Source organism: Phyllostomus hastatus, unplaced genomic scaffold, assembly GCF_019186645.2.
Source record: "Phyllostomus hastatus isolate PE091 unplaced genomic scaffold, TTU_PhHast_1.1 phas_contig_58, whole genome shotgun sequence".
In the NCBI taxonomy this organism is placed as follows: domain Eukaryota; kingdom Metazoa; phylum Chordata; class Mammalia; order Chiroptera; family Phyllostomidae; genus Phyllostomus; species Phyllostomus hastatus.
Window position 1 is genome coordinate 5,535,198 of NW_025333916.1, and position 24,586 is coordinate 5,559,783.

General features: G+C 35.3%; 1 protein-coding gene across 7 annotated transcripts in view; it reads left to right on the forward strand.

Annotated features, from left to right (window-relative positions):
* The window catches only part of MCTP1 (multiple C2 and transmembrane domain containing 1), a 470,412-nt gene that overhangs the window by 303,946 nt on the left and 141,880 nt on the right, over positions 1-24,586 (forward strand). For all 7 annotated transcript variants that reach the window (XM_045848268.1, XM_045848269.1, XM_045848270.1 and 4 more), the window contains 5 exons: positions 10,477-10,579; positions 12,332-12,434; positions 12,763-12,864; positions 13,245-13,319; positions 15,305-15,424. In XM_045848268.1, coding sequence (XP_045704224.1) covers positions 10,477-10,579; positions 12,332-12,434; positions 12,763-12,864; positions 13,245-13,319; positions 15,305-15,424 — 503 coding nt within the window. The remainder of the gene's footprint in view (positions 1-10,476; positions 10,580-12,331; positions 12,435-12,762; positions 12,865-13,244; positions 13,320-15,304; positions 15,425-24,586) is intronic.

A 24,586-nucleotide genomic window follows, 5' to 3' on the forward strand; every position in this document is an offset into this window, starting at 1 on the left:
CCATGAGAGCGAATTACATAGGCATCACTATTGTTACATTGAAGAAAAGGGAAATGTTGAGGATGATACTCTCTTCTGAACCCATCAGACACATTGTGATGTGAATTCAGTTTTGGAAGCTGTTCTTTTTGACAGACAAATCAGAATATATTCTATATTGGAATATCTAGTGGTTAAAGTCAAGTCTATTGAGAACAGCTCAAGGAAAACGGTAATAACAATAGTAATTATAGTAACAACTAACATTTATTGAACCCTTATCACATGTCAGACACCACCCAAACTTGGTAAAAGGATTATCACAATTAATCTCACAACAACCTAATTAGGCACTGTTGTCCTCACTTTACAAATTAGAAAAGTGAGATGTGGAGAGGCTAAGTAACTTGTCTCCATTAGCATGCTGGGAAGACACTGTGACAACTCTTTACATGATTCCTGCTTGCAGTCTGCAGGAGCAAAATAGACTCCACATGCTCAGTTAGCTAAATTTGAATGTCACATCTTAGTGTATCTGATTGATACAACCTAAATTACATCCACAATCCCAGCTGCAAGAAAGTCTAGAAATGTCACTTTGGCCTTTTTGGCCTCTCTAGTCTTGGAAGTGATGCTAGAAGGTAGTTAGAAGAGATGCTCAGCCAGGCATCCACACTGTCTAGTACAGGAGGGCAGGTAATGAACATTAATCAGATACTAAGTGACATGTGGGGTATACCCATTAATGTATTTAAACTTAAAAGTTACTACAGTGGGCACATCATAGAATAAATGAAAGCTACAGAGACAGTGTTGTGCCTAATGTAAAGAAGCATTTCTCAAAAATGATAATTGCCAAAAAATAGGTCAGCATATTCCTGTGGAAGTGTTGATTTCCCCATCACTGGAACTGTTGAAACAGAGCCTGTATGACCCCTCTGTATGGTTGCAGAGATTTGAACCCCAGATGAGCTTTAGAACTTGACCTCTCTAAGGCTGTTCTCCCACCTCTCAGAACCTGAGAGCTTACAGTAGGTGCCAAGATGAAAAACAAACTCCTGAATGCATAGATATTATGTAGAAGAGAAATAAAAAGACAAAGATGTCATTCTAACGACAAAGGCTTGACATATGACAGTTTTCAGTTTAATTACCTAAAAATATAAAAAGATATAATCACTTAATACAGCACTTGACTTTTTTAAGTCTAAAGAATTTTATTCCACTGCAAAAGATTTCTTCACCTAATTAATTTACTTATAGGGAAGATTATCTGAAACCTCATGCCTTTCCATGGAGCATCTAATTGAATATATATTTACTGTGGGTCTTAAAATATCTATGAGCAAAGAGAAGTGACTTGTAAAGAGAAAAGAGCTTGTAATATATTTTTACACTCATTTCAGACCAAACAACTTTTGTGTTCCTAATCTTGTAACAAGTCACTTGCATATAGTTTCTGTATTAAATATTAATGGAAAATAAAGTAGTTAAACATTTTTAGCACAATTTATCTGGACTATTAAAAGCTTAGACATAATTTTTCAGGGCCTCTCCTAAGTTTTATAGATTCCATAGTCTTCTTTTTCTTTCTTTCCCAGTTTCTCATCTGTCTCATTTTATTTCCTATTCTCTTGTCATAAATTTTAAGCTTCACAGAATATACCGAGATGATTCAATTTTAGGACTCCAGAATGTAAATGGTTACATACAATACTATAAATATTCTTTTGCATCTACTTTCAGATCCCGGAGGAAATAAACTCATATTTACATAAGCTTTATTTCTGTTGCACTGTTCTCAAAGTGTAGCCCCCAAACTTCTGGGGATTCCCCAGCCCCCTTTCAAGGGTCTGTGAAGTCACAACTACTTTCATAAAAACACTAAGATGTTATTTGCTTTTCTCACTCTCACCCTCTCATGAGTACACAATGGAATCTTTCAAAGGCTACATAATATTTGATTGATCTGATGTGAACATGTCATGAATTTATTATTATTATTTTTGAATGAATAATTAAGTTTTACATGTTCTCATTTTAAATTTCTAAAATGGTAAATTTTGATATATCTAACCTGTATAAACAAAAGCCTTTTAAGTCCCTCAACAACTTTTAAAAGTTCCTAAGACCAAAATGATTAAAAACTGTTGCTGAAAGGTGGTGATTTTCAGTTGTGGGAGGGCAGTATGGGCTCCTTGGGTGATTTTGAGATTTGTGGGGAAATTTAATTACAGTAATGACTGGGAGCCCTGCTGGTATCGATGGCGGGGAGCTGGGGATGCTAAATGTCCTCGAAAGGACCAAATAGTGAAAACTGTCCCATGTCCTACCTGACTAAATATGGGCATTGATAATAGGTTTAAATTTTGTGTCATGATTATCTGATCCTCAATTACATCCTGAAATACATGTTCACACAGGCCTTGCAAATGACTGGCATTTTACACCGTAAACACCAAGAAACTTAGGGTGGCCTCCTAGGCACTTTGTGGTCGTGTTCCCCAGTAACTGCTTTGACATGTTCCCCTATTCTTCCTGTTGCTCACTGAGCCCCCTGTTGGGGGCCCTGAGCACCCAGGCTTCGGACTGTCCCTTTCCCCTGCTTGGAACACTTTGCTCCAGATGTCCACCTGGCTCCGCCTTCGCCTCTTTCAGTTCTTTGCTCAGACCTAACCTTCTAATTGAGTCCGACGCCAGCCACCCTAATCACATTTATAAACTGTGTGTCTTCTTCACACTCTTCAAACCTCTTACCCTGTTCTATATTTTTCTCTGTTGCATTAACACATAGCACTCCCTAATATACAATAAAATCTACTTATTATTAATGTCCAATATTTATTCTCTAAGAAATCAAAGACCTTTACTTTTTTGTTCATATGGCCTTTATTGTTCATAGTAGACACTCAATAAATACTTGTTAAATAAATCAACATATGGTTTTATTATAAACAACATTTTATTTGGTCTCCTTGATAATAGCATTAAGGCATTCTATTAAACTTCAAAATCATAGACAGGTCAGTTTTATTTTATTTCATAATAGTAAGGAGGACATCACAAAGTCTTTAATATGAAAAAAGATGTATTAGATCTAGAGGGCCAAGAGCAACAACTCAATTTTCCTGCCACACTGAAACCTGCTTTATGACTCAGTGGGAAAAGAGAAGCCCTGTTATTATCATTCAGTCTCTGAATCAGATCCAGTGGAAACCTAGGGAAGAGTGTCAGTTAATGTAATTCTACCAATCAGATGTTTAAAATATGTTTAGGTCAGTCAGGGAGAAAGGCTAAGGTCAGAGCCCCCACACCAGTGATGGGGGGATCGGAAGATGTCTCCAACACGTGTTGCTTTTTGTTCTGCTGGATCCTATTGAATTCCCTCTCTATAACATTGTTATATGTTATGATTGAAATTTCAGTTTGTAGAAAGGACAGATGGAAACCTTGATTACAATTTAAAAAAAAGATTAAAGTACAGCTATTTCAAACTGTGGCAACTGAGGAAATTAAACCAAAGAGCTTAATTTGTGTAAGGTAGGTCCAAAATAAAAGGCCCCCATGAGTATGAATTGCTTTCTGTGCTGTTCAAAGCCTTCTGTGTTTACAGAGTCATGGCAACAAAGAGGTGGTCACTGGGTTCCCCTCCCCCACCCCACCCCACACACATTTTTATAACACATCTCATCCAGCAGACTGAGCTACTTGTCAGCAGCAAAATGACCCTGGATAAAGCCCACCACTGATGGATCAGGATTAGCTTTCTATTCTGGGAGTAAGAATATCATTCAGTATCTTTTGAGTGACTTTAATGCTCAAACCAGTAGTCTGCAAAAACTTAAGTCATTCACTTGCCCATAAAACAGGTAGCAAGCAAGCAGGGGTGGTGCAGACTTTCCCACAGTTCTTTGTAAATATGTCAGTGTTGTGACCTCAAAGATCAAGGGCTAAACAGTGAGAGAGAATTAGCCAGTCCATGCACCTCATTTAATCCTCAGTGCCGTTTTGAAGATTGCTAGAAAGGATGCCCATTGGAGACAATTCTGACATTTGTTTTTATTGTAGAAATGGCTTTTCACCATAAGAAGAATTGAGGTAATAGAATATATGCTTTAAAATCTGTTATTGATTTAGTTTTATGAGTTTGGGTAAAAAAGTCTCTTTCCAATTTTAATTCTCTTAGGAGATTTTTTTTCCTACAAAAATCTGTAGGAGGAAATAGCCCTTAGTATTTAACTAGATGATGTATAAATGCAGCAGCCCTCATATAATATTTTTAGTATATTTTGAATGATTTTATTTTATTTTATAATCTGTTTTATAGGAGACATTAATATATATCTGAATTTTTATATTATAGAGAACCTATTAAAAAGATACACAAATAGACTGAAGCTAAGTATTCCTGATCATAAATTGTTAGTCTCCTTTTTATATAATTGTCTTTTACTTCTAAAACTGCTAGTGATAAAGAGATATAATCACCACAGATCACCAGGGGCACCTCCTTTGGGGAAAGTCTTCCCTTCCTTTTCCCCTTCCTGTTCTAGAGTTAGGGCATGATAAGCTTTCTTTTCATTGCTGCTATTAAACCCTTCACTTACCTTTATTACAGTGCTTACAACCCTGTCTTGTAATTGTGTATTTACATGTCTGTCATGCCCTCTAAATTGTGTGTGCCTTGAGAGCTGGACTATGTCTTAATCATACTTATAATTCTGGGGTGAGAAGAGCAGACACTCCACAAGTAATTAATGCTTCAAAAGGTATCCTTATTTCTTCCTAGAAAATTGTCAACATAGAAAATTACCATGTTCTCAAGGAAAGCTAAGATTCTCTTCTAGCTGTCATGGCACTTAATGCAATCAACCCCACTGCCCTCACCCTCCCTCAGCACTGCTGCAATTCCTGTCTTGCATCCAAACCCAAATCCCCAGTTTTATGTACTGCAAAGGGCAGGAAGAAGCACCTTTTTCCGCTGACATGGTGGGCGCTAAGGAAAGACCAGTTGTTACTCACAGGTCTGCTTTAGTCTCATGACAGGAATGAGTAAGAGGGAGATGAGATTCTATAATCTGTGTTCCTATACATTTAGGTTCCTATACATTTAAATAGCCAAAAATTATCAGAAACAAAATGTACTTCAATTTTGGATGCTGCCTGTATTCCTTTACTCACCTAGCCCTACTGTGTGGAGTCAAAGCGTCACAGGTACAGCCCTGCATCACTCTCTGAGCTTTGCAGAGTGTCATGCACTTTGGAGACATCAACGCTCCGTCCTTAGTCAACCTCACTCCTCAGATACTATGAGCAGGCAAGGCCGCATAGCACAGCGTCTAACTGGAATGATGAAAAGGATGAAAGGAAGGAATAATTAAGGAGATAATTAATGGTTAAATCCATCACTGGTATTTTTGTGATTGTTTTCATTTGTTTAAGTGGCACATAATCGGGGCTGCAAAATTTAGGAACTGAAAAGCCAGTCATTTAAAGCATCATTTAGCTACCCAGATAAGCATATTAACTGTGTGTAACCACTTCTTTAAAATAAAACTACATTGATGCCTTTTAGTAGTAAGTTTATAGAATTCAATATTGTACATTTACTATTAGTTTGGTTGAAATCACTGTTAATTTTTAATTGCCCTTGAATCGTGCTGCGGCAGAAGGACACTTTCTGAATTAGTCAAAAATCACACAGTGTGTAATAACCTGATCTTGGCATTTATCCCTGATACCTGTAAAAACATAACTCTTTATAAGGAAAAGGTAAATAGAAGTTAACATAAAATAGCCTGCTCTTTTCTTACCTAAATTTTCCTCTGCTAGATTGTTAGACATCCAGTCTATGCACTTTGTTGAATGCTTCTTGGGCTTAGAAAAAAGCACAGGTTTTGCTAAGCTGAATAAATTGTTTTTTTTTAAAATCTCCAAATAATAGTATCAGGCATAATAGATTGTTCAATGTTGACATCTTCAAATCCTTTTAGTTTTACCTTCAAAATATATCCAGAATCTAACTACTTTTTATCACCTGGATTATTGCAATAGCCTCCTAATACTTCTCCCTACCTCCTCCGGTGCCCTCTCTCTACCTGTTTTCCAGACAGGAGTCATCAGATCATGTCACGTGTCAGCTCAGATCCCTCCAAACACGTTCCCCTCCACAGAAAGGGATAGCCAGGTCCAACAGAGGCCTGCTGCCCTCCCTGCACCTCTCTGACTAAGTCGTCTGTCGCTTTCCCTGCCACGGTCCATTCCTCCAGTCACGGTGACTTCCTGGGTATTCCTGGAAACATTAGACACAGTCACGCCTCTGACCTTCCCATGACCTGTCCCTCCAGGTAGCCCAGGGCTCACTCCCTGCCTCCTTCATTCCTTTGCCCATGTCCTTTTATCAATGAGACCTTCTCTGGCAGTCCCTTCAGAAATTGCACTGACATACCAGCACCCCTCATCACTCTTCCCATTTTTATCTTTCTTCATAGTATTTATTACCTTCTAAAATACTCTCAAATGTTATTCACTATCTTCTTTCTCATTATGCAGTCTATGAATTCAAGGTTGTTGTTTTTTCATTGTTTTATGCACTTATATCTCCTCAATACATAGAACACTGCGTGGTACCTGATAAGTAATAAGTATTTGTTGAATGAATGAATTTGTGGTAAAAACATTAGCCAATTCTTCCTGTGTGTGGCCTGCTAACTACTAAGAAATGACATAGTTATTAGGAAAGGTCTTACCTAGTGGTTTGCATTGAAATATATTTCATTGAAGGGAACTTGGATCCTAGGGGTAGAGCAAGGGCTCTGAAGGTCAGATAGACCCAGGTTTAAATAATAGCTCTACTACTTACAACCTGTGACCTGGTGAGTTATATAATCTCCCAGTGTCAGTTTTCTCATCTTTAAAATGGGGATAGTAAAAGTTCCTTTCTCATAGAGTGGTCATAAAATCTTCAAGCAAATGAACAGAAAACATAATGTTGGACTTATAATGATATAAGACTCAGTAAATGTTTGCAATTATTATAATATTACGATTGCCCTTTATTTGCTAATTTTTTAATAAAATATTTTACAAATCTTTACTCTTTTCACTAGGAGATTTAACGCAAGGCATGGCTTGTTTCCTGTTATTTTTGTACTTTAAAGCACATTTTGAAGTTTTATATATTCCTGTTTGAAAAGGCATTACTTAAAGCTGTTACTTGTTGATGCTCTACTTGTGTGTGCCAGACACTGTGCGAGTTATATTCTAAGTATTATCTCTGCAAGGGGCTGTTATAGTCACTGCGTTGTTTTAAAAGGAACAGGCCCAAGACCATGGAGCGAGTGTTCAATTGCAGTTTGCTCAGCCTCCGAAAGCTAGGCCTCTTCCCCCGACCACAGTCCTCCCACTTTAACTTCGGTGCTCTTGGAAGTACACAGAGTAGTTGAGCATTTGAAATGTGTGGTACAGCTCAAGCAAGGTGATGAAAAGCCCTTGAGGTAGGAGATGAAGCTGAAAGTCTATATCCCATGCTATACAATGTGGATTTTAACCTATAGGCCCTGGGAAGACATCAAAGGTGTTACACTTGAGAGGAAGATTTCAGAGACTTGTAAAATGGCACAGTTTTCAAGGATTGGTTCATGTCACTGAACACAATTCAGTCTTTTAATATGACTCTAAGTACATTAAGAATAATGGATTTTAGACTGGGAAAAATCAAGTATAAATTAAAGCCATGTTAAATAGAAGTTGGGTCTATCTTAAGCAAAAGCTCTTTTTTAAAAACTGTAAGTACCATTACATTTTACACAGTGTCTAATAACATGGTCTCTTAAAAATTATATTGCCTACCTGCTTCAAGTTATAAGTGCAGATAGGACAATATTTTTTGATAATAGTAGTATGGCACTAAAATTTAAAATAGCAAAATGACTGACAAGTGGCTTCAGAAGGTGCTCAAACTGTTATTTTGGTGTCTGGTGCTTTAACACCTTTATCCCAATAGTAAAGAGTGACTGGGAGAATTAAGTAATGTAATGATAGGTGACCGATACTGGTTTTCCCTAGGAATGGCCTTATGAAATAATCAACTAAGAAAATCTGAATAGCTACTGCCTCATGGGCATTGCTAAATGTAGTTTCTTAACAAGACATGGAAAGTGTTAAACATTAAGAACAGATTTTGTTTCTTTAAGACCTTTCAGCCAATCACTGACTCAAGATTTGCTTTTTGTCAGCAAATAAAGACACACTAACAAATAAGATATTGATTTAAGAGATTTTCCATGGGGTTAATTTTTTAAAAATGGAAACTTTTCACACAATTGAATATAATTCCTGTGAAAAAAATCAAATAAAGATTTTCATCCTCTGCTTGTGGATGTTTAAAGTACCTCCCCCACCCCCCCAGGTATTGGTCTCCAGAGTTAGTTCTTACACTTTCACTGTGGGAGAGGCGGTGCAGTTCTGACTGAATCTACTGCAAGTTGTCAGTCACTTGAGGGCAAGTAAAACCAACTCAACAGAAGCAGACTAGTGATTGAAGTAAAGCAAGTGAAAATGGGGGCACAAAAAGTACCCAAAGTACTACCTTTACTTAGTCCTTTTTTTACTGAATTAAGATTAAGATGAATGTGTGAGAAAAATTAAAAGGAGGTCCAAGGAAGAGTGTGAGAGTTACAAATGTCTTCTAAGTATGTGCTTCTAAAGCTAATCATTTAATCTAAAGTCTTGTCTAAAGTGACATAGTTACTCGTTTGGCAAGGAATCATAAATATGGCTTCAATTTTCTCTCTCGTTATTATAGTAGATATTTTTATCTCTCCAGCACTTTTATAAACTATTTGAGGTTGTAGTAGTTTATATTCTTTGTTCTTCTGTTTATGTCATAGTGCCCAGCACAAAGCTAGGTGGAAAGAAGATGTTTAACACTAGCTGTAAGAATAAGCAAGGTTTTAAGAATTGTTTGAATGGAATTTTTATCCTTGTAGGTGAACTATATGGAAGAAAAAGTGTTGTTTATGTGGCAAATAAAACTTATTACAATGTGTCTGATAAAATATTTTTTGAATACTATTTTCCATGGTGTGTGAGTTATAAGTGAAGATGGTAGCAGGTAGGACAAAGAGAAATGAAGGTGGGGAAAAAGAGATAAGTCACAGGTAAATTCGCACCAGACCTGGAAGACTTTCTAGTCCTCTATTCTTTGTTGAAAATTGTTCCCAAGACGAAAACTTGAGAAGACTACCATAATGTTATCCTGAGGTATATAAGGCCACTGAACTAACACACACATATTAAATCTTTTTAATAGAAAATTAATAAATTAAATTAAAGGTGAGTTAAAGTTTGTACACCTCATTTTAAGAATTACAACGTGGAAAGTAAACACACTGCTGTGTGAGAATGCATAGCTTATCTGTCACTGATAGCTAATGAATTCTTCCCCTATTAAAATTTAATTGAAAATCTTCAATGATATTTAAGCTTTCACAGAAGTGTAAACTACTGTGACTATAATTCACAATGCATTTAAAACAATTATTCTTTATCATTAAAGTTAATAATATGCACATTAACCTCTTATGTAGTCTAAATCAATATTGTAGTTTAAAAGATATGACCTCTGGACAGCTTTGTCTAAATATTGATTTCATTGTCATTTGTATAAGGTATCAAACAAATTACATGCTGCACTAATATCATTAATGCTACCCCCATAGAGCCTCTGACTTTATGGGTTCTTATAATACAGGACATGACATTACAGAATATTGAGGACCTAACAAAATATACTTGCTGAATGGACGAGATCAGACTACGAAAGAACCTAGCTGCTGTAAACAGATAACTGCCAGCCCCTTTACTCTCCGTAGACAAAAATGAAAAACCGCTCTTTAACATGCAGGTTTTTTGTTGAGGTTAAGTCTCAAAAGGCAGATTTTGTTTTCTGCCTCAGAGGTTCTAATTTACCTTCTTGTGGTGTCTTAGATATTTCAGAAGACAGTCTTAAGTCAGATTAAAATGTTGTAATTCTGCAATATAGCATGGCAGTTTTCCCCAAATCAACTTGTTTAGAAATTTCTGTTACAAGTTACTGGTCAGATGAGTTAGAAAACATATGGATAAAAGTAAAGATCCTAAACCTTTCAAATGGTCACTATAGAATTACATAAAAACTAGCTTAGGGATGGACATGCATCACATTTTCCCCTCATAGTTAGCAGTTAAATTATTTTTTGCAAAAATTACAAATTGAAATATCAGCTGTATAATCCTCATTCTTTTACTTTTTTCCTGGTTCTATATTTCAGTGAGTAACAGTGATTAACATCATCCTGTTACAGCTAATTCTATTTTGATGTTGTCTAAGAAATGTTTTTCATTGTACTTCACTTTTTAATAAAAATTCTTTAACAAAAGATGTGGTTAGAATTATGACACTCTAAGGTGTGGGTGCTATTTATCCTAAAAACATTCTCCCCAAATCTCTTATAGGTAAAAGTGACCCATTTTGTGTAGTTGAACTGAACAATGATAGGCTGCTAACACATACCGTCTACAAAAATCTCAATCCTGAGTGGAACAAAGTCTTCACATTGTAAGTGGTAATTACCTCAAGTTCATTTCAAAAATGGTGCTAAATGACATTTACTTTTGAGATTTTGTGTGTGCTTTTATTCTTAACTGATTAACAACTCAGTGCATCTGGGCTGCCTTTGCTAGAAACAATGAATATCATAATTGCAATACCTTCCTAGGGAACCTGGGGGAAGGCCAAGTCATTTTTTTTTTGTTTTCACAGATATTTTTTAAACTGTACTTTCTGTATGGTTTGTCTAAGGATTTTGCTCCCATTAACTGAATTGCCATACTGCTTCTTCCTTTTATACTTTCTATTGAAATTCTCCTCAATTGCATCGACACCAAGCAAGACAAAGCTCTATTTGTTCCATTGCTCAAATCAGCAAACAATCCAGTCTCCGATTCGGCAGATGCTTTAGTTTTGGTTTGTTGCATTTCAGCACAATAAGAATATTAAGTATTGTCCTAGGCACCTAAACACCCTATCAGTTAGTTTTTCTTTTGTTTTAAAAAGTTTATAAAGCATTTTGATTATGCACTGTAAAAGCTTACAATGCTATACTATAGTATCCCCTAAGGCCAGATTTTTTGTTGTTGTTTTGTTTTGTTTGTTTTTTTTTAAACTGGACTTTAGTAAAGAACTCTAAACAAGGTAAAACTCCAAACAGAAGTACTTCTTAAAAGTTTTTTAATATAGATTTTTTTGTATTTGAAAATCTTCTGAATTTCTTAATAATTTCTTATAATGTCTCTGCTTCAGAGCCAGTAACTAATCAAATTTAATTATCTGACCAATTTATCTTTAAGGAATTCCACATTTTTATAAGAGATGAAAGCCCTGGTCAGGAGACTTGCGTTCCTGAGACAGTTGTAGAGAGTGTTTTTCTCTGGAATGCATAATTGAATGAATAGGGTTGATTATTATCAAAGCCATTAATTGATTGTGCCCTGATAAAGCCTCTTCTCACATGTGGTTGCAGTCTTTTAGTAATGAATATATTCATTTTTTGTCTTCTCTTAATTTGTGTTTTCTTGGTAAACAGTTTGATCAAAGAAAAAATGCTGTCAACAATTGAAGCTTATTTTTCCAGAAACAAAAATATGAGGAACTTGTATAGTTGTTTATTAACATATGTTGTCTTTGGAACATAATGGAATACTACCTAATTTCTAAATCCTAGGGTGGTACAGTAGCTATCAATGTTACATTTTCCTCATTCTGTTTTCTGTTTCAGTTAATTTTTTACTATAAACCCGACAGAAATAAGTCAATGTTTTCATGAGAACTATAAACAAAAAGATGTCCTATTATAATAAAAAACAAACCTATATTAAATCAACTGTTACTCTTGCTAATATCAAACCTGGTGATGTTTTCTGTGGGATAATAAGACAGGAATTATTGTGAGAGGGAGAAGAAGGAAAAGTCTAAAAAATATCAGGGCCACTTATTAGTGGTTTGTTTTTATACAATTATTTATTCTCTACCCATCCAGATGGAAAATTACATTTCATTAAAAAATTATAACTTGAAATATCGATGGTGTTCACAGTCCCAGATAATAGAACCATCACTGTGGTCTAACTAAGGTGCATTGTGGGAAATTTGTCAGATACCAAGCTACCTTGTGTATGTGTATATGCAAATAGCATTCATAAAAACACACACACAAAATCAGCTGGAGCTATCTAAATTTTCTAAAGCATTTTTATTCTTGTTCTCTACTGATGAAGTCTTTATATTTTCTTACGTATGTTTATTATGCAGCAACATTAAAGATATCCATTCAGTTCTTGAAGTGACAGTTTATGATGAAGATAGAGACCGGAGTGCTGACTTTCTGGGCAAAGTTGCTATACCATTGCTGTCTGTAAGTTTTATTCACCTGACACACTGCTCTGTGTTGCTTTTGCTCAAGGAAAAAAAAAACCCTTAGCTCTATATCTGTCATTTCTCAACGAAGGTCTGTAATAAGAACACTAAAAATTTTAACATACTCAATTCACGGCCATGTTGAATCCCATGATAGTTAATTTTTCCTGACAGACTTGATCCTGGTAATGAACAGGTACTTGTCAGAATTGCCACAGTTGTTTTGGGTTCTCTGTCAGTTTCAGCAGCTGGGGGTCAAAGGTCACCGAGGGAGTGTATTCAGTGGAGACTGTGAGACAGACGGCTGTCATGTCCTTTTCCCGCAGATTCAAAATGGTGAACAGAAAGCCTACGTCTTGAAAAACAAGCAGCTGACAGGGCCAACAAAGGGGGTCATCTATCTTGAAATAGATGTGATTTTTAATGCTGTAAGTCTTAACTTTGGCTTTTTTGTACTGCTAAAGAGTTCAGTTTCATGAAAGCTTTTGTTCCTGATTTGTAGAGAATTTCTGTCATTCCTCATTTTCTCTAAACCTTGATGTATCTTGGAGAATACGCTTCTGCCACTGCCTGGCACACCCACACTTTCTGTTATAGTTGGTGGCTGCTGCAGCGGCTGAACTCCAGCCGCTGCCTGCCTGCGTAAGAAATGGAAGTGCATGCATGTGCCACTGTATACATTTATATTTTATGAGCACAGCAGCCAGGACTTTGAAACTTTAAAAATTATTGCAAATTGAACTGCATGAAAAACTTGTAAACATTTGTAATATATTAATCCATAACAGACACATATGTTGATGTATAGGTGAAAGCCAGCTTACGAACATTAATACCCAAAGAACAGAAGTACATTGAAGAGGAAAACAGACTCTCTAAACAGGTAAAAAGCAAGGAAAGATTAATCCCTCTGGGAAGACCTGATTCTATCTGTAAAACATCTAACTAAATTCAAATACACTTTGGAGGTATGGAGGGGGGAAGACTATGAAATTTTTGATCATCTACTCATGTGAAATGGCTCTTTCTTTTTTTCTTTCTTTTTCTCTCTTCCCTTCCTTTCCTTAAGTGATCGAGCAAGGACAATACCAAACTAATAAATTGAAGGGGGTGGTCAAAAAGGAAAGGGGATACTGTAGATGTTGCATAGAATGGATATGTATTCATGCATCAGCAAAAGAACGATCATTTTGAACATAAAATACAATTTGATTGCCATGGAATGTGTAAATGAGAACACCAAAAGCTGAGGTTCAAATATTTGTCCAGACCACCCACAGGTATGATGCAGGTGTGTGTAAAGCGAGCCCAGCACAAAGCTCTTCCCTCTAATCCACAAGAGAGGGGGCTCCATCTTTTAAGGGAAACCTTCTTAATGAGATTTTGACTATGATCTTTTCGAAGTGAACTTTTATTGACATTTTCAGCTAAGAAAATAGAAAATCAGGAACTCAGATTTTTCTGTCATGAAGAAATTTTAAATTGGGCTTGATAGCTTATAATTAGACTGATGGATTTAAATTAGGTTTGAATTAAGTTAGAAAGAGTACTAAGTGACCCCTTTAAAAAATGTTTATTTCTAATTAACACAACTAAAATAAAATGTACTTGATATACCTATAAAGTTTACAGAACTCATTTGTGTGTAAAAATATTTAGTAATTTCTGTACCATTAGAAGAGTGATTTTTATTTTTAATTTAAACTATTCACCATAAACAGTGTGATCTTGGATTATTTAAAGACAGTGTGTGAGTTACAAATGCAATATCTATCTAAATAGAAACACAGATTATATTTTTCTACAATTAGAAATAAAATTAATAAAAGTAGCCCTTAAAGGAAATGATCAGGGACCAAGAAGGAGAACAAGTAGGGAGATCCTTAAATTCGAATGAAAGGAATTTGAATTTGAGTAATTTGTTAAAACTAGTATGCATGTACTTGCACCTACATTTACATACATATAGTTTTCTCTATGACCTCAGTAAATTTTACATTGCTACCTCCTTAAAATACCAGATCTGTATTGAAATATATTTGGAAGTAACAAAATATTAACCTGCAGAAATATTATTCTAATTATTAACACAGCTATAGCTAATTTTTTGAACATCATCTAGTTCTTTGTATAGTTATAGTCATGCCTTAGTTTTAAATTTAAATTTTAAGTTATATGAATTCTCATATACTTTTTTTAGTAAAAGGTTTTGTAAAGCACAGGGTTACCATAATATTTCCCTGACTCTGGAATTATGAGAAAATATAGGTTAAAATCATTCCAGGAAAGAGAAAGGTAGAGATAAAGAGGGAGATAAAGAGGGAGAGGGAAAGAAATAGAAAATGAGATATAATAGTAAGAAAGGGAGAATCCTACTAAAATGGTAGAAAAATGTTTTTTATAATAAAGCAATACTTGGTAGGTTTTTCCCTAAGACCCAAAATAAAAACATTCCAAGTTATCCATTTCACTTTGAAATAGCTTAAAATTAAAGCATTAAAGTATCTTAAAACCTCAATCAGATTTAAGAGTTAAAAGTATATTTAAGGTTTATAGTATGTAAGTAGCAAAAAATGTTATTAATCCTTTGGAGATTTTTTTCTTTTGAACAAAGGTAGTCTAATCTACCTCATAATATTATTTAAAGAATATACTTAGCTAAGAAATTGCTCTTATAATTCAGTTTCTTCCACTTTCTCCAGAGATACTTCTTTTCCTTTAACTCATGAGCCAAATTGCTTGGTATATTCTTATAACTTTATTAACTTCCTGAATCCTTTTTAAATCACAGTAAGCTTGAAGAATTTTGCAGTGTATCTGATGGTTTTTAGTCCTGCAAATTCTAATAATATTTCATCTTTATTACAGCTGCTACTAAGAAACTTTATCAGGACGAAGCGTTGTGTCATGGTGCTTGTAAATGCTGCATACTACGTTAATAGTTGCTTTGATTGGGACTCACCCCCAAGGAGCCTTGCTGCTTTTGTGGTATGATCATACTGTTATACTTACATTGTTATTCATTAAATTCAGTAATCGGAGCTGCGTGTTTCTGTGGCTATAGTAACAGTTATGTTGATGTGGCCATTTTAAAACTCCTATTTTAAGACTTGACTGGACAGATTTGCCGTGGGCAGAACCTGATGGATCGTTCAAGGTCTGAGTCCAAGAATACACCACCCCCCCAGACTTCCGGAACATAAACATCTCCACCAATGTACAATTTTCCCTGTGACAGCTAAAAAGTAAATTTTTATATATTGCATAATCCCAAATCCCAATAGCAGAGCCAAGAAAAGTCCTTAGTGTTTAAAAAAAAGTTATAATCTTGACCATCCTCATTTTACTTGTATTCATTCTATAGAGATGTTTTTCAAAATATGGAAATCATTGACAGCAGAATGCTAGCTGGTAATACTTTAAGATGTGGATCAATTGGAAGTAGATATGACCTATTTAAGCAGCATTTCATTATTTCTGGGATTTCCAGTTTTCAAAAAGGCACAAGTGAGAATTTGATAGATCCAAATAGTCCTCTAACAATGTTCATCTTGTAGCCTTTTACTTTGGTTATTTAAAAACTGCTGATGAGACCAACTTGCAAAGCTTGAAAATCCAAAAGAATATTCTCCTTTGAGCTTTAGCTGGAATTTTCTGCTTTCACATTATTTTTGCTTATTCAGGATTTCAGTTTGAAGTTTAAGTGGAGTTCTTTTGAAATCCTTTATTTTATTGTCACATTTGTTAGAATATGAGTACCTGATGCTTTCTTATAGTAGCCAGTTTAGCCAAATAGGACTTTATTATGGGAGCTTACAAAAAGACCCTTAATTATAGTAACATATCAACATTTTAGTATTCCTATTCAAATGAGTGTGCACATCTGTTTAGTACTTTGAGCTCTGTCCTCCTCTCAGGCCTTGTATGGGATTTTCATTAATGTCTGAGCACATGGAACAAAGAGTGTATATGTCCCATTATGTTGTAAGTTACCAGAAAGTTAGGCAGCCTGCTTCCCATAGACATGTTGTTGTCTCCTTAGAGAAAGAAATTGTCATCATCATTAAGATTTAGAAAGGAAACCCTGCTTCTTTCAAGACTCTTTTATTTAGTTCTTTCACGTATCAAGTACTTTCAGCGGGGGTAGGGGAGCTGCTAAGCAAACTTTATTATGATTTTTCATTATCATAGTGGCACTTTGATGTTAATGAGGAAAAAAATGATATTGAGTTTCTTTGTCTATTTTATGCTATTACATCCAAGTTCCATGGTGCCTTGTCACGGACACAATCATATTCCACCAAAAAGATTATGCTGCCATCTTTGATTCACTCCTTCCAAAGTCATTCCCCACAGCTGTTTGTAAAATTGGAAAACAGAGAAATCTACAAAATTATATAATTTTCTCAGGAACATTCATTTTTAAAACTTTAGCATTACAATGTGTTTTGTAAGTCTTTATATAATTCATCTGTCTTCTAGATGTCACTCATGTAAAGTGAATTCAAGATGGCAGACTTTGTTTAAAATTTCTTTCTGATTAAAAAAAATCACACACCAAAATTCTGAGAAACTTAGGTATATGTACATGATAATACTTAAACAATTTCACAATAAGAGGGTCAAAATTCACCAGGTAAGAAATGCAATATCTGTTAGCTGGTGGTCAGTTTCTAGCAGACTCAGCCCTGTGAAACAAGCTGAACACAAGGTGCTTGCAACAAAGGAGGAGGCACAATAAAGCTGGGGAAAGGGCCTGCTGACACCAATGGTAAAAAAGGGACCACAAACTAATATGTGAACACACATGAAGGGTACTTTTGAGGAGAAACAGTAAAATTAAATGTTTTCTTGGAAAAAAAAGCACCAAATTACATTCTGTTGAATGTGATGAAAACAATGAATGATAAAACCAAGCTTCACTTAGCTAGACCTGCACTGAGGGTTCCACAAAAATGGGAACCCCGCCTCTCTCGCTGGTACTCCACCATCACATGTGGAGTGTCTGTTACCTGGTAGGCTCCAAAATAAGTGGCTTTCTATACCAAGTGACCAACCAATGAACCAATCTGGAAATTTTTTCTATGTGGAGAAACTTTTTATTCAATGATGCCAGATAAATAAAGTGTTTTTGCTAATAAAGCTAGGTATTAAATGATGATAGACATAGCTTAATGCTGTTGTACCAATTTTCCCTAGACCTTCTTCCATTTACATTCTAAATTATTTTTTAATCTATCAATCATTTAACCTCAGATTAAATTCTGATATGAAAAGATTTTTATATAATAATAACTAGCATTTATTAAGCATTCATGTGCCAGGGAATTGTATTTTGGAACACTAATGACTTTCATGCATTAATGAGTTTAATATTGCCAACAACCTTATTATGGCATAGATACTCCTATTTCCAAATATACAGAGGGAGAAACTGAGGCACAGAAAAGTTAAGTACCTTGGCCAAAGTCACACAGCACATATTATTTCCTTTCTAAAAGAACTTTTAAGTATATACTATGTAATCTTAACAATCAGAAAAAAATCTGTTGCAGGATTTCATTTATCTTATAGATACTAAATGATGTGAGTACTTAAAAATGAAATTTTTCAAATATATAATTGCATAGCCAGAGCCTTTTTAGGCCAGTTTATTGAAAAAAACTGCTTTCCATTAGGGGAAGAGTATGAGCAGTATCCCATTGTTACAAACATATTGTTCCCATCATTCCCTGTGGCTGGATCATGGTCTATTATTATAATATTGGTTCCACTTGGCCCACTTTTTCATAAATGCAGCTGCCTCATGGAGCATGTGCATTTGTACCATTACACAGCTTGGTTTTAGGTCCAGATCAGTAAACTTTATAGCATGTAAGTGCCATTTTTTTCTATTCTGTTTTATTTTTCTTTTCTAATTTACTACCACAAAATAACTGTAAAGCAAAGAAATCAAAATGGAAAAAGAGTAACTTTTTGTCCTAATGTCAAGTGAAGTGGAGAGGATGAGAAATGCAGGGTGGAGCTGCTCTGGCCTCTTCAGCACTACTGCTCTGTGCTGTGGGGAAGGGTCAAAGCCAGCTGCCGATGTGAGAAGCTGAAATCGGCCCAGGAGGTGATGGATACAATATAAGTGAACATGTTCCTGGGAACATCTGTGTTTTTGTGCTCTGAATTAGGTTTTTAAATTTTGCTATGAATATCGTATGCCTGAGAGCGAACACAGACGGATGTGGTGCAGAAGGCACTGCTTGCCTATTGGAATCATCTATTTGTAGACGTGGAAATGTCTCATAAATTGGGCCTAATTTTCATCAGGCTCTTGACCAGACATTTGTGTTCTTATGGATGTCAGCAGGTACAACACAGGGGGAAAAAGAGTGCACATTCTCTCTCTTCAGTACTGTCATTTCTCACTGTAATGAGCACAAAAATAATTGGACAACTGAGCTATCAGTAAAAGGACACACTTCAGTGTGCGTCAAAGAATTATTTTACAGGACAAACTTTAATCTTTAAATGTGATTGTAGATAATTTGTGGTACCATCTGTCCATTTGGAATTGTTTTAGCCTTTTCTGTCGTTATACAGTAAGTGCCGCTGTGTTTAACATTAACATTTGATATTTTACACATTTAATTTCTGTTCTGCTGTGTGGTCCTTAGGGAATGGAGTGCTAGTGCTACATGAGAGAGACAAAGTATTGATCAGTTAACATTTCAGCTACATTTATGTATGTCGCAAAATTAATGAAAATGCCAGACAAAAATGTCAGAGTGCACAAAAAGGTAGAATTTAAATTTGGTAGTTTAATGGAAAGTTTAAGATGTGCATTATCAAAAATGTCCTCTTGCCTTTAAAGTACAATTCCTAACAGAGTAACTGCAGAGAGAGACACATATTTTACTTAGAGGAACAATGAACATGAATTATGAAAGGATGTCAAGTCCTCGAAGTACTCTGTGTTCCAAAACAGCATGTTTGAAGGCTTAACTGTTACTCATAAAATACAGTTGTTTCTGTTCATATCTGAGGGCTGCTGACTTTGACCCTCTGTACTGACCAACCTACGAGGCAGGCTTCCCACGGAGATTCTCTCCCTAGGTTTTCCTTGGTACCCATGTATTCCTTTTGTGTCCAAACTGAGAATTCCCTCATGGCAGTTCATCGAGGCCACTCTGATTCATTACTCATTCTCTTTGAGTCCTTTTCAAACGCCTGGTCTTCCTTTGCTTCCAGATAATTTGTGCTCCACCTTCATTCAATCCCCATTTTAGTAAAGGATCACACTCAGGACAACAGCTACTCTCAGAAAAGCTGGACCATTATGCAGGAAAAGAGAAAAAACAGAGATGATGTATGCAAAAAAGACATGGGGCATCTCTGTGTAGCCAAATGATGAAAAAAAATGGAGGAAGCAGGAGCAGAGGAGAAGGAACTGACTTGCAGAGTCGATGGATGTTAATACAATGTTCTGAAGACAATAGGCTCTGAAGGATTCCTTTTCAAGTACTTCCTGAGTAGAAAGTCTGCTGCTGTTAAATAACATATAAATTTTTCTAAAAGTTATTACAAACAATGAGGACATTTTAAGTGGCCTTCTTGTTCAGGGGCTACAAAGGGAGCATTGCTTAAGGAGAAATATCAGAGTGAAAACAAAGGCATGTCTCTGTCACCAGTAGTTCTGGTTTTAGCATTCCTGTTCCTGAACAACGTAGGATGATTGGACTACATGTGGAAGGTGACTTTGGGTTTCCAACAGAAAGTCCTATTTTAAAAACTTTCAGAGACGTTGCCAATACTACATCAAGAACATTATGTCTCAAGTCCATGGCAATATTCAAATGATTTTTGTAGAAAATTTTTGATGTTCTTACTTCCATGATTTTATTTTAGGGTTGCAAGAAAAAATGGAAATGTTCCAGATGTAATTTTTGTTACTTCCCTGTAATAGCAAAACAAAAGGACCCCCCAAAATCAAAGAAACAAGTACTGAAGCAAAATTATCTGTAAGTGTTGGTCAGACCCCTGTATTCTTGATGTAAATCTAAACCTCCAAGCCCTTCTTCACTTAATGCTTTTCTCTGATATAAACACTAAGGTTAGTACACAATATTTCCAATTTAATGTATAGAAATTTTAAAGGTACATTAAACATTGCTTTTACAAATATGTGAGGAAAGAAGAAAGCCTATATATTGAATGGATTTCATTGATTTAGAAGATGGTATACCTCCAAAGTTGCCTAAAATTTCCTTTACAAAGTCAAAGATTATTGACAGCTAGAAGATTCTAATACTACAGTTTTATTTTCAGTAAATAGATTGTGTGCCCAATTCATATGGACATGCTGGCACTTTAAGTTGGTACTCAAAATATAATTTTCCCCAAATTTGTCTGAATTCCAAGAAATAATATTTTTTCAAACATTGGCTTATGAAATATTAGATTTTCTTAATTGGTGCCTTTCACAAATCAGTGCATATAAATTCTTACAGTTGCATCAAAAACCACAATTTGGAAGCAAATTTAGTTTTGGGATTGATCACAATGAGCTAAAACCACCCCTGAATCAAGAAATGTAGCAAATCAGATATTAATGGAACAAAGCATTTTGACTAGATTTCTCTAATCGTTCTTGAGGAATGATGTTCTGGTTCAATTTGGAGGTCTATTTAAATGTATCATCTTTTTGCTTTGTTTTTATAGTTGTTATACATGCAGATACAGCACTTCCTCACATCACAGCTTACTTCTCTTTAAGCGAGGCCAATGTACTTCTTTGGGTTGTTTTGATAGATGTCAGCAAGAGGGCCTCCTGCTCTTTGGAGGGAGATAATCGCATAAGCCACAGAGTGTACTACTCTCTGAAAAGCTTATTCCTCTTAAATTTTACTTCATATTTAGAATAAGAAGAATCTAATTCTTATAGCACATCATACACCTTCCATTGTCTCTACTCTCCCTCCTGTGTCCTCTAGTGCAGAAAGTAGTAAAATGCTATAATCTGGGGACATTTTCTTCTTGGGGTGATTTGGGAAAAATAACTTTTATTTCACTTTTTCTCAAGTACAGTGCTGTTGTGCTATATTATAATCAAACACAAGCCACAGATACCACCAAAATAACTATGATGTGATATTGGATCTGGGAATTAGTCTTCTCATGAGCTTTGATGGTATCTGCAGTGAAGGTTGCGGTGGGGGCAGTGATGCCTGATGGTAGCCCCTTCTTGCTGTATGGCTGCTGTCCCATTCACCTCAAGCAACGTCTTTGCATCACTTTATGAGGTAACTTTAGTCTCAAAACTTTTATGAGACCCTGAAAAATATTGTGCCTGGTGCATTTTATAAGAAGGTGACCAAGACCAAAAATTATAAAATGATAAAATCAGAGTTGTCTGTCCCCAGATTCCTAAACCAAAGTTCTCGTCCTCTGAAGAATTTTCTCCCTTCCTGCTTTAATTTAAATTGTTAGGAACATGCATTCTGAACCAACTAGCAAGCTGTCTGGTACTGCAAACTATTTTCATGTAAAGTATTTTGCAAAGAAAAATGTTTCAATGAATAAGATAATTATATATTTTATTTTAGTAAAATTTTAAAACATAAGAGTAATAACTTTTCAGAGATTATAAATTATAATAGAAATATACTCACTAATATACTTTAGACAGTAAGTTCACTTTCTACATATTTTAATGCCCCTTTGCATCAAGTAAATATTAAGAAATAGTAGCATGCTTTCTGTTATCCCATTTTTTCTACTTTGATCAGGTATGAAGATATACCTTAGAATTATGAATGCATTAGAATTAACTTACCAAGTGAGAAGCTACCCTGAAATGCTGTTAAGGAAGTTGTTCCTGTATCCATTGCCCCTTTTCTAGCCATTTTACCACATTTTACCATGATAGTCAAAATTGGATATAAAGACAGTAGTCAGTCTTGACACAGTAGAACCAGGCCTTATGACTGTGCTCTGTTGCTCCTTCTACTCTACTGTGAAGACAGACATCCAGCACTCAGCAAGTGGCAGCATTAGAGATCAGTAACAGAGTGAAGATAAGTGATGGTTTCTGGTGTTCACACCAGTTATCAGTGACTGGCTCAAAGGGAAGTAATGAAGAGAAATTAGAGAAAAGCTGAGATGCAAGGAAAGATGGAAATTATATCAACTATAAATAGGTATTTGGATAAAAACCAAAGTCAATCCTGATTTTTTTAAGAATGGCATCAAAAATTTTAGAGATAAAACTTGGCTTTTAAAAACCTTCAATCAATCTCTTTCATATTCACCATCTAAGGAGAAAAAATCATTTAATTTAATGAGAAAAATTGAATACTAAAGAATATGATTTTGTCAGAGAGTGTTGATTTTCGGAGGGCAATGAATCATAGTGTTATCTTATGATTTTTTCTCTCCTCAAAGAACCTATTTTTGCCTCCTTGGGTGCCATATAGCCTCCATTGAGAATGCTTGCTCTAAAGGAAGCTTAATGTGAGTTTAACTATGTTTGCTTTCATAACATTTGGATCTACTATAGTTTGCATACAATGCAAATAATCCCCATAGATATTCGGTCTGGAGAAAGAGACTTTGTAATCCCTATACAAAATCATTGACTACATTGGAGTCCAACGAAAAGAAAAATTGTGTTTGGCTTCAAAGATAGAGAGAATTAAATCTTCCACATATGAAAATCCATATAAGAGTTTTCTTGTCTCCACCAATTCCAAGGGTGTATTGTTGTGCTTCACTGAAATGAAGTGGGGTGAACACTAATTCTTTCCTAAGTAATCTAACAGCTCATTATGAGGGTTTGATGGGTTTTGTCCATACTTTGCACTATATTTATGACTAATAGATAATCTTTATATTCTTAAATGAATATCATTATGTCAGAGATATAAAAGCATACTTCATTAGGCTCAATTACCTATTAGATCTTCATTGGAAGGGCAGGAATAAAAGTGGTAGAGCAGGAAAGTCATTTGAAACAGTAAAGATACATGTTCTACTGGTCATTCTACATGGCAAGTTTCCCAGTTTCCCATAGAAATCAAAAACTTCTACTACTGCAATTATCAATATTTTATAAATATATGATGTTTTATACCCACTGTAGTAAAATACAAATAATTCTACTGCATTTTCCATAGTTGGCATTCTATGCAGTTCCTGCCAAGCAGACGTCAGGCAATGCTTACATGTTTCAAATAAGAATATAGCATTCACTTTTGTCATAAAATGTTGGTGAATTAAATATTATTTCCCATAGTCAATTAGAGAGATCTTTTGGATTTAATTTAAAATAATAGATCACCAAGGTTTAAAGCAGTCCATTAAGTCTAGTACAAGTGAGTATACTGAGGTTATATAAAAGAGATGTAATGTGTTTGAAGTGATATTAGTAAAGTGATGGCTGCTACTCAGAAAAAATGAATTAATAAATATAGAAACTCAGAGAACTGAGTTTACCTTTTCTAGTTAGGCAGCAATACTGAAAACTTACCTGATTTTGTTTTAAATTCTTTTAAATAGAGTTGGGTTCTTCTGTTGCAAAACCCTATTGTATCTCTAAATCAGGAAGGTGGAATTTATAAGAAACCTTTAAACCTGGGATCCACTAGTTTGTCTGGTTGTGCACTGTTGTTTACATTATCTAAAATTCCCAGAATATGAGCCTCGTACCATGGTTTTATTTCTAACTCCTAAATATTTTTCATATAGGCTCCTACCCTACCAATAAGATGTACAAGTCTGTTTTGTAAAGTAGTTGATACCTTGGATCCCATTTCCTCATAGTAGCAATGTCACATAGAGCATGGCACAGACACACTCGCAAAGACTGTGGAGCCCTTTGTAGAGTACTAGCAGTAGAACAGGAACATTACATGTAGGAAGTAGATTCAGTGCTATCACAGCTGGGTACTCAGAATGCTAGGAGCACATCTGTCCAACATCAGCTTCAGGATAGAGCATCTTCCCAGCTGCAAAGGCAGGGGGCCTGCAAAGATAGTGTATGGGCTTTGAAAGGTTCAGTTAAAGTCATAGAAGATGACAGCTGGAAAGGGAGTTTAGAGATCATTTTACAGTAGGGGAAATTAAAGTGCTAAAAGGTAAAGGGATTTACTGAAACACTAACTC